At 45.9% G+C, this 11,421-nt stretch overlaps 1 protein-coding gene across 2 annotated transcripts in view; it reads right to left on the bottom strand.

Moving 5' to 3' along the window:
• Window positions 1-10,505, bottom strand: part of CBFB (core-binding factor subunit beta) — a 42,469-nt gene extending 31,964 nt beyond the window's left edge. For both annotated transcript variants that reach the window (XM_031615395.2, XM_031615396.2), the window contains exons 1-3: window positions 10,346-10,505; window positions 10,147-10,233; window positions 6,197-6,313 (exon numbers count right to left, since the gene is read on the bottom strand). In XM_031615395.2, the coding sequence (XP_031471255.1) occupies window positions 6,197-6,313; window positions 10,147-10,233; window positions 10,346-10,423 (282 nt within the window). In that variant the 5' untranslated portion in view covers window positions 10,424-10,505. The remainder of the gene's footprint in view (window positions 1-6,196; window positions 6,314-10,146; window positions 10,234-10,345) is intronic.
• Between the last annotated feature and the right edge of the window lie 916 nt (window positions 10,506-11,421).

Genomic DNA, 11,421 nt, shown 5'->3' on the forward strand with positions numbered 1-11,421 from the left:
GGTTGAAAAGCAGGCATCCCAAACAGCACAAACATGCTTTAGGAGTTGTTCATAAGTATTGTTTCAAAGTGGCATAATCACTGTACGTATCGTAACACATGAACACGGCTGCGTGCAGCAAGAGAAGTATTTGGAGGGCAGGGGGAGAAAAAGGATTAGGGAGAAAAGACAGAGGACACTTGTCATATGAGAGACATCTGCTGTGACTCATGCTCTAACGGAGGAGAGCACCCTACAATAAATCAGTCTTCAGGAACAACTGTCCAAACCTCAGCCTGTGACTGCTTGTGTGCACAGGACAATATGTACCTAACAAGCTCTAAAAATTTTCCTTCCCCAAAAACAAGCTCCTAACCTTGAACAGTGAGCAAACTGGATGCAGACACAGCCATCTCCCAGCTCTGAAGGAAAAGAAATAAGATACATGCTATGACCACCCATCTTAAAAAGGAGCTTTGATTAAGTAGTTCTCTATGCAACAGCAGGTCATTATAAATACCACCTCAAAGTATATAGGAAAAAGAAGAAAAAGTTTTTCTCCATTAAAGAAAAAGGCTAAACGAGCATAAACAAAGAAAATGCTATTTCTGAAGAAAAACAGAAAAGAACAGTCTCTGCTAAAAAGAACGTCTTAAAACACAAACCCAATAGTAAAGTATGGAACCACAAACACCTATACAAAACTGACACTTTACTCAGACCATACAGATGATCATGAATGAAAACTGGGAACCATCCAGGAAAGCAGATTCTTCTTATATGCTAAGCCTTGCTAGGACTTCTGCCACACAACTCCAGTAAGTAAGTAAATAAACTGTTTTGCCAGGCTGAGTATGAACTGGTTACAAAAGCAAACCTATCCTACCTGCTGTCAGAACAAATACGTGCTGACTCTGGACAGCTTTAAAAACAGAACAAGCTTTAAAAAGCCATAAAGGAACGTCAGCAAAATGGGCTTCACGAGGGCAACAAGTTCTCCAAACTGACGCAGGCCCAAGGCCCTCAAAGAGGCTGAGCAAGCTGACATGCCTTCAGCACCCACCACACTTCATTTCACAGAAAATCCCTTTGGCTGTCCCAGCTCCACAACATTTTGGGGTTGTGGGGTCATCTGACAGAGCTGAGAAGGAAAAGGAACAGTTCAGTCAAAGTGATGTAGCAATACGAGAACAGTGGTAACAGTACGATGACTTGGAAAGGCTACTGGGGAAAGCACCAGCACCAAGGACAGGCTCCAGTCACATCTCTACCATCCCATGCTAAACTAAAAATAAGGCAGGAGAGGAATTCTCCATCATTCTGCCAGCACAACGGGAGAAAACAGCTGCTGAACACTGCTAAACACTTGACCCTAAGATACTGCTATCCTCATCCACCACTGTGTTAGTGACTGGCCTAAAAGTCAGCCAAGGACTGTACAAATCTATGCAAGAAACCTCAGCCCCTGAGTTTTCATCTGTAGAGCAACAAGACCACTCTGCAGAGAAACTGCTTATGAGCAGGACGGCTCCTGGGAAACAAGTAGTCCTCACATATTAAGATAATGTTCATTACAATGTGCACAGTACTGCTTCAATGCCAACATTTGCTATGTTTTTACTTAAGTTATGTCTCACATGCTCACAGTACACCTACCCCTATTAGAATTGGCTCCAGAACTTCTGTTAGGTGTCACCCAGCTCTTCAGGACTGTAGCACTGTCTTCGGTGCCTTAAACAGAGACCTCCGAGTCATCCGAAGGAGCATTGAATTACTACAGACAGGCAGTGACTCAGTCTTGACGACTCTTACAGCCACACGCATCTCATGGTGAAGATGGCTCCCCATGTGTGGTGGCATATCACAATATGAACACTGGTTAATATGGCCCTAAAACACATTTTTCCCCCTCTAAATCCCAGCATTCAGCGCATGCGCACCCAGAAAAAGTTAAAGCAAAATCACTTTTGTCCAGGGACTCAGGGTTGTAAAGAGAATACATAACTGCTCCATAGCACTGCTAGTGGTGACATTTTAGAGGGAGACAATGCACAAGTCTCACCTGCTGGTGGACTGCAGACACAGGAGCTTAAGGAATACAGCAACTTGGCAACTCAACGAGACTAAAAAACGAAAGCTGAAACTATAAATCAGTTTCTCCAATTTGTTCAAAAGTATACCAAAACAACACCCAAAACAACCCAAACAAGGAATAAAAAGCTGCTACTCCAATTTAATTTGAATGAATTAATATTTCATCTAAGTTCTTCAAAAATAGGTGTGGACCAAATTAAGCCTTCACTTTCCAAGCAAATTCTGATTGTTACGCTATAATCCTATGTTTGACTGTAAACTGCATTTGCTCAAAAAACAGAGCAGTCAGTATATCACTCCAATAGCCTGCAAAAGTTTATTGCTGACGTCAGAAAAAGTTGATTTGGGGACAATTCCTATTTATCAAGCCACAAGTTCCACTGAGAATAGAGGTCAAGAAGAAAACTGGCACTGTTGACTGCCATTTAAATTCAGTTTTCACCCAAATACTCTTTTCTTCCTCACTGCACTTCTGTAGCGACCACTGTGCAATCACTGGATTCATTCAAGCACTTCAAAACAACCTAAAGCGTTTCCTAGTTATGACGGAGATACCACGTGAGGAAAAACTCAGCACCTTCAGTCCAGTGTTCTTTACTTAGGCTAGCACAGAGGTGATGGTCGATGAGCAGAACTCCTAGCTGCACTGCACATGTGGTATGCCAGGTACCCAGATCAATTCTAATCCTGTCTGATGTGCTTTCCTCCAGAACCGTGGGGTGTATAGCACACTGCACTAAAATAAGATTCTGGTTTATGAGCAGCTGCTGCTGAACAGCAGACAGGAAGTTAAGCTGCATTAGAAACGAGATGGAGAATAGTATTAGACAGGGGAGGGGAAGTAAAACAACTTCACACACTTCTTCAGTGTGGTAAGTGATATTTAAACAACAAAAAGGAACACTGAGAGCTAACATGCACTGAGGCTAGAAAGAGCAGGCTATATACATGCTTTGAGTTTAAGAAATAAAAATACAAATGCTTTATCTTACCATAAAAAGTATACAAAATGAACTATGGGGAAAAAAAAAAAAAGCTGATCTCACCTCACAGTTCATAACAAAACAAGCGGACTTTCAGTAAAATGTTAAGAAGCACCAACACCCTCACATACACCCTGAGCCAGGAGTTCATATGGGATCAATATAGGACCGCAGTAAAAATTAGCAAAACTCCACGAAGTACAAGAGAACTACTTTAAGAAATTAATGATACCAAGGAGAAAGTGAAGCTCTGTTTCACTCCAGGATTCAATTACAGGAGATTTCAGGCAACAGATGACTCCACTACACTGTTTTGACTCTGAATTTTTTAAAAACACTTATTCGTGCGCTCGTGAAGGAAAGAAGAAACGGGCATTAGTTGACCATAGACAGGACCAGGAAGCCTCTGCTGATTAAGGTATCCAGAAAGAGGACATGCATTCAACCTGACACCCTCCCCACCCCATACAAGACAGTAACAAAACAGCGTTCTATGGTTTTTACAGTCAAGGAGTCCAGGGAGCAATTTTTACTGCTATGTGTATTTTTGCTCATAGCAAAGGAATACAATTACTTTTGCTACAGAACAAAGAGAGCATAAGACATGAAAGCCATTTCAAATAAAAGGAAGACATCTGAGTTTAAAACGAGCAGAAATACGATGAGAACTCTTAGCTATTCTATTTTTGAGCAGATCAGGTACTCACTAGAGGCCCTCCCACCCATCGCAAACATCAGAAACGTCATGCTGGAAGTCAAATTAAGCATAGGAAAAACCCCCGAGTGAGGAAATACCAGACTGAAAAACCTCAGCCGATGAAATGAACGTTCAGAGTCCTGAGCTCCAGGTGGACTCACAAGGGTCTCTCTCTCTTTCGGAAGCTCAGCCATTTAGGAGGTAATTCCAGCAGATGCCACGCTGCTGACTCGGTCAATTTGTGTACAAAGCTGCCCGGGCACAACAGCGACGCACAAACTCCGGATAAACTATTTTGGGCCACGACTTGCTTGGCCAAACACTGAACCAGAATTCCAGAACAGAAATATTCTAGCACAGTAAGTTTATCTACATGCTAGATCTCAAACTAATGCCTAAAATAATAATTAACTGACAGCTCCCCCCATAGCCCTTTTTATTCACATAATTAAAAACATGCCCTACTGGCTGAAGTCCAGCGATGAACAAACACACATTATGCACTGCCTCAAGAATCAAAGCTCATAAAACAATGTTGCACAGAGCTACAAAAAATCACATGGTTTTAAGAGACTCCTGAAGCCTGTGAAAGAAATTCTTAATAAAACTAGGCTACAGGAATCTATGGAAAAGAAAAATCTCAGACACTTCAAATGATAAAACACTTAACTGTTTTGTTGATAGCGTAGGCAGCTCTCTGCCATTCTGCTTACTTCTCTCTGAAGTTATGGGAGTGGCTTTCAGACAAGTTTAATTCTGTGCAGAGCAAGCCTGCATTCACATGTGATTTATAACAGTAAAGCCTGATTACAACGGCGAATCTGTGCTTTGTTCATACTGGAGCACAGCTCCAGTCCCATTTAACAGCCTGTCCACCTCCAGCCTGATGCAGATGAAATATTCTAAGCGATTTAGTGAAGCACTCTAGAATTTACTGTAAACAGACATAAAACAGGGAGCGGCACACATTAATGAGGCTCATGTTCTATTTTAATACGCAGCGCGTCTGCCCAGCTCTTACACCAATTATGACAACACGAGAAAATGGACGAAACACTTCTCAGTACTTGAAGAAATCATTCAGAGAAAACAAAAAGTTAGAAGCATCACAGGAGTAAATAACATTATTTTTCAACTGGCAAGAAGAGAGACTTCAGTCTTCTTACACATCACAAGAAAAATTCCTCATTCAATTGTGAGCCAGAATCAATATTTTTCAATAAGAGCCAGATTCAATTCAGTTTCCTTAGCAAAGCAGTCAGTACCCAGCATAGCCAACTTCACTCCTTCTCCCCCAATTTGTCAAGCTTCTGGAAGCCTCACAGGACTAAATGGAAAACAATTTTTTTTTCCAAAAATCCTCATTAACTTGAATTCCAAATACTGTATCTGCCCTCAGGAATTTTTTTCTTCTTCCAACCAGGTTCTCCTAGTATAGGAAATGTTTATCTTCCACCTAGCAGCATTTAAAAAGTATGCCACAATATGCTGCTAAACCTGAATACGCTTCGGATATTTCCTGCAGCCTGTTAGATTTGGTTGCATTTACTTGTTAAAAGATTGGGCATAAACTTTTAGACAAAAGGAAGAACTTCACAGTCTCTTGAAACCTTTGAAGTAAAAAGAAACTATACAGAATAAAGGTTGAGGGATCTCAAGTGCTGGTCCAAACCCAGTCAGCTCAGCAGAAAGTCTCCCATGGACTTCAGCCATCTTTGAATTTACAGTAACAGAGGTAAGACCTACATTTTTAAAGGTATGTTTCTCCTGTAGAAAGAGAACCAGTTATAAGTGATTTCAGTAACTTTACTCTAACCAGGCTTTAAATCTAACACTGTTTCACATAGCATCACTGTCATTAAGGAATTCGCACTTTCAATATCAGTTCATCAGACAACCACCAAAGAAAAGAAAAATAAAATCATAAATGAACTTTGAAAGCAATTCTTATTCTGTATTATCACTCACAGTGAAACTGAGGAAAAAAAAAGAAAAGATTCCATTGAACAGCACACTGAATTCTTGCTGTATCAACTAGAAGCCTGAGACCCAAAGACCTGCTCAGAAAGCAAATTCACATTTGTTGATGCCAACTTGCTCGCTGAGGTCTAACTCTGTACTATTCTAGAAGCACCTACTCCATATTAGCAAGTTAAACTGATCCCCAAAATTTTATCATACCACAACCACAGAAATAAAGCTCTGCTCTTCAGAATAATAAAAAGCCACTGGGACTGGCCATGTGTTTCCCTCCAAAAATATGAGCATGCTTTAAAACGAAATGATATCAGAGTTTCTCCTGCCAACTCACGCCTGTACTCGTACGACTACTTGCAAGCAGAAGTGAGATATTGGCAATTCTGCATCACACATGCAATCCATACCAACAAGACCATCAGCACAGTATAAAAATGTCTTTCAGTGGCAGCAATTTCCTTCTTACCTTGCCTCCTTCTCTCTCAAAGTCGACATACTCCCGGGTCGGTGTCTGCCGCTGCTCCCCCTGCCAGCTGGCCGGAAAAAACTGGAGAGACAGATTGGTTCCCGTGGCCACAAAAGCCTTTTAGAAAAATCAATACAAACAGGATCAGGGAGCAAGACATTACATAAATTATGCAGGCAGTCATTTATTTTTACATCAGTTTATGTCTTAAGCTAGGCAGCATAGAGAATACTTAAAGTCAAAAACATGCACTCATCATTTTTCTTAAGTATTAAGTTACAAACATCTGATTCCATTTTGACAACATTTGCCATTGGCTGCTTTGGATATAAAATACAACATGGAATCAATACTCCTTTCAAATCAGTTTTGCTGACATTAGAATCTGTCATTTCGGTTCTGTATGGATACCCTACACCAACTTAGGATCTGAAACATTAAAAATTGCCCATGCTTTTTAAAGAGCTTGCATATCTCTAAAAAGAAGTACTTCTGAAGGAAAATGAACTCCGGAGACCTGTTACTAGGAACAGTTTTGTTGAAAGAAAAGAACACGCTTCTTAGAATATATACATGCACCTGGATGTACAGTTCTCTGAACTGAAGCAGAGATATTCCTCGTGTACTGTCCACAGATAAGTAAGAGTCACCACAGCTCTATTAAGCACTGCAGGACTAAGTCGCGCTGTCACATTAAGACACCAGTGAAATCCAAGATGCTGTCAGAATACATCGGAGCAGGAATTCTCAGCAGCAGCCCTTTGTAAAATCATTAAAGGGACTGAATTATTGGGAAAAGCATACACTGCTACCAAGTGAATGTTTCCTACAGTTTCAAACGAAAATAAGATTGTTTTCTTTATAAACTCTCCGTATTTATTTGCACATCTTATCAGCTCCATGGAGTGCACAGCATGCCAACTTCTAGATGGGGAGGCATTTTTTTTTCTTCCCGCCAATGGAAACCTGATTCAGGGTATTTCCCTTCTGCGGTACGCTGCAATGTGTCCTGTAAGCATGCAAATCCTGCAGGGTACTGCCAGAACACAACTCCGCTCAAAATCTCACGGTCAAATATATTTCGCTGCAGTCAAACAATACTGTACTGATCACTAGGATCACTTAGATTTAAACAGTCATTATCTCAGAATACAATTTTTCTTGAAAGCCATAGGAACACTGCTCTAACAGCTGCCTCTTCCTGACAAGCAGATTCCTTTCAAGCAGCCCAGAATTCAGCAACTTGGTGGTATAACTATGACTGCACTGCTATCTATGACACAACAGCTCTACATGTTATTTAAGACAGTTCCGGTCATGTACTGCAACACTGACACAGGATTAATACCTCCCATTTTGAAAGTAGAAGTGCTTTGTCTCGACTCTTCCCCCTCAACAAGGGCGACTAACACTCTGCAATCACATCCTATTCCAAACTACATTTAAAAGATTTTTTTGTTAATTCAATTTTATTTCTTTTACCTCCTGGTAAGCTCATTCTCAGTGCCATTAGAACTGAAGAATCAGTTCTGCTGGCACTGAAGGGATGTTGCACTGCACATTAGTATTTGTTTGCCGTACGATACCCAAAGGCACATTTCAATCCATGGAACAGAACCTTCATGGAGGCTGCGCTTGCACAGATATAAAGAATCAAAGCTGCGACGGCTGCAGACCATCAGCATTTGATTATCTTGCATTATCCCCTTCACTATTCCAAGCAATTCTGCTGACATACAAACCAACAAAAATACTGAACACTTTTGACGGACCCTCACCGCTTCGCCTGCTCAAGAACTACTTTCCTATCTCTGAGCATCTTCAGCAAATACATCTTTTCTACTCCTTAATTCAGGCACTTAAAACCAAGTGTCAAGGAGCGAGATCCTGGAATGCAGAGCAGACCTCTGCAGTGCTCCAGACCGCTCCAGATCCCGCAGGCCCCGAGGGCACTGGGCAGGAGAGCTGCACTCGCTCCCTGGGAAACTGAGCAAGATGCAGAAGCACCCCGTGCCTAAACTTGTGCAGGAGAACTGTGAAAAAGCATGGGAAAATACTAGAGAAAAAAAGAAAATGAAAGTACGCAAATTTTCACATCCTCACGGAGCCACGCAGGCAACACGTAGACCATAAGCGCCTCAGAAGCTGTGTGGCAAACTTACTCTCTTGATTTTTGAAGCCCGTTTCCTCTCTTTGTGCAGATGAAACCGACCAAGTAAAACACCCTGCCTCAAAATCATTGGTCGGTACTGAAAAATGCAAGAATAGCCTCGCTAGTAACCACACAGATCTACCCTGGACCCAGCATTTTTGTTGTTGCTGTTACTAAACAAATAAACACATGAGAAGAACAATAATCAGACCACCACTTTGGTAATAAAACTGAAATTGAGTACATTGTTATTTGCTACGCAGAGCCTTTTAAAGCTCAGTCTGAAGTGCAAGGAGCCACCAGGTAGCACGAGGCTGGCACGACCTACATCCATGCTGCGTAAACGCACGTAAACACCTTCCAATCAAGCACAGATCAGAAGCCTCCAAAATCAAAATATCTGTGTATATTCTAAAGTTATAAAAGCAATTTAACACCAGTGAAACAGTAACATGATTTGGTATTCCATGTGTTCTTTTCCTACTAGTACTGGTAATTATTTTCCTTACTCAAACGAGTTATTTGATAAAAGGAAGCAACAATCTACTGCCAGTTCTACATTAGAGCCTTCAGCTGCTCTGTTTTCATTTTCTGTCTGCTGAAAAAATATGTAAGGTCATTTGCTGAGGCTCCCTTTGGAGATAAAAGACTACATCCTTGATGTCTGGAAAAACATTCAAGATGAAAAAAATAAGAGACGGCCAGCTCTTCTTAACATCAGTCATTACACACACTGCGTCTCCAAATAAACCCAACTACTTGTGCCTTGTTCACAGAACAAAACCAGATGTTTCAGATCAAGAAATGTAGAGGCTGTTTTATAATTAAGTCGATGAAAAAATATGTAGAACAGACATCGCTGGTGGCTTCCCTTCCAAGGGATGGGGCTCTGGCAAAGACAGACAGCACGCTTAGAAGTGCAGAGGTGAAGCTACAGCGACTTCTCATTTACAGAAATAACGGCATAAATTGCATTAGAAAGCCGGTTAGCAGCTGAACGCCTTTCGTCCCCTTTTATTTTCCCTTTGAAAGGGACAGACTGAGGCACTTCACACTTCCACCTGCTCAAGAGCCCCACAGGCCGGCAGCCCGCTTCCCTCACCTCCCCATTGTTTCCCTGGCGACTTTTTAACGCCAGCAAACACACACACAATGAAAAATGAGTGTAAAAACACAGCAGCACAGGATCCCAGACCACAGGGAACGAGCGCAGGTAAGTCTAGTTACAATGAAGTTCCTCAGAAAAAAGGTATCCTGCCCACAGCCAGCAGCGAGCGCGATCTGCCGCGGCAATCAGCGCTCAGCCACACCGCAGCGCGGCTGTGCAGGCAGCGTCACCGCGACGGAGAGCCGAAGCGCCGTCCCAGACCGAGCGCGGGGTCTGCCTGCGGGAAGGAAACTCCTACCTCGCCGTGTCATAAACGGAGAAGGGCTGACCCGTGCGTGCGCCCAGCTCCGAGCGGCGCGGCGGCGATCGAGCAGGAAACGGCCGCCACCTCGCCGCGCTCACAGCCACGCCGCGCCCGGCCGCGGCTCCGAGGAGCGCAAACCCGCCGTCCGGCGAGCGAGCGAGGGGAGCTGCCAACAGCGACTTCGAAAAGCGCCCGACCGAGCTCGGGCGAGCATCACTCGGCTCGGGCGGGACTTCTCCCCAGCGCCTTCTGGACGGCGCTACTCGCCCCGGAAAGGCGCCGCGTCCCCGGGAGCTGCGGGCAGCGCGGCCCGAGGCGCGCCGGGAGCCGGCAAAGCGCCCCGCGGACAGCGCGGCGGGGCCCGGGGCGGCACGGCCGGCACTTACGATCTCGGAGCGGCCGTCGCGGCAGGCGTTCTGGAAGCGGGCCTGCCTCTCCTCGTGGGGCCGGTCCCTGAAGCCGGTGTACTTGATCTGCGGGAACAGGGCGCAATCAGAGCAGCGCCGATAAGCGCAGCGCAGCGCACGGACCGCGCTCCCCGCCCTCCCCGGGCCCTCCGCGCAAACTTTCCGCCCGCCGCCGCACCTCGCACTCTCGGCTCAGCTTCCTGAAGAACTCCTCGTTCTCGAACTTGCTGCGCTGGTCGGGGACGACCCGCGGCATGGTGCCGGGCCGCCGCTGCCCTCCGCCCGCCCCGCGCTGTCCCGGCCCCGCCACTCGCCTCGCCCTTTGTTAGCCCCCGCCGGAGCCCCCCCCCCCTCCCGCTCCCTCCTCCCTCCCTTCTCCCCTCTCCTCCGCTCCTCCCGCCGCGCGCGCACAGCCGCTGCTGCCGCCGCCCCCTCCGCTCTCCCTCCCTCCCCTCTGACTTCCTCCCCGCCTCGCGAACTCCGCCGAACAGCCGCGCCATTCACAACTCCGCGCCGCCGCCGCGCATGCGCCGCGCCGCGCCCCGGGGGCTCGCGCACCTCCCTCGGAGGCGGGAAGGGGGGCAGGCGGGAAGCGGGCGACGTCCTCCGCCCGCAGCAAGGCGCCCCTCGGGGCTGTGGCAGGCGGGACCCCCCCGCGCCCCTCCGCCGCGGCGGCTCCTGCGGCGCTTTCCGGCTTCCTATCGCGGGGGGAGCGGCCCCAGCGCCCAGAGGGCGCCCTCAGCCCTACGGTGGGCGCAGTCCTTTCGGTCCTCGTCGGTCTGTTCGGTCCCCTCGGCCCCACGGTGGGCGCAGTCCCCTCAGCCTCCCTCAGTCTCTTCAGCCCTCTCGGTTGTCTCAGCCACGTTCGGCTCACTTCCAGGCCCAAAACACAGCGCCGAGTGCTGCTCGCTTCAGCCTCACCCCTGCAGGACGCACACCACCTGTCCCAAAGCTTTCTATTCCACCCTCACCTCGATTATTAACTTTTCCTGCAGCCCTCCGCCGCTCCCCAGCAGCCCAGGAGTGCCACGAGGCTATAGGTGCCCTTGCCAAAAGCGCTCGGGTAGCTTGGTGCCCATTGCCAGTGTAAAAATATTAGAGCGCATTAGATCTTTTGATAAAGAAATGAGGTTTTCTAATCTCTCAGCGTTACAATCTTAACTTTACACGTACTCATGCAAATTGGAGGAGGGCGATGCTAAGGTTAGCCAGGAGGCACGATCTGAATCAAGTGCGAGCAAATTAATAAAAACG

This window comes from Phasianus colchicus, chromosome 13, assembly GCF_987193195.1.
Source record: "Phasianus colchicus chromosome 13, bPhaCol1.hap1.1, whole genome shotgun sequence".
NCBI classification, from domain to species: Eukaryota; Metazoa; Chordata; class Aves; order Galliformes; family Phasianidae; genus Phasianus; species Phasianus colchicus.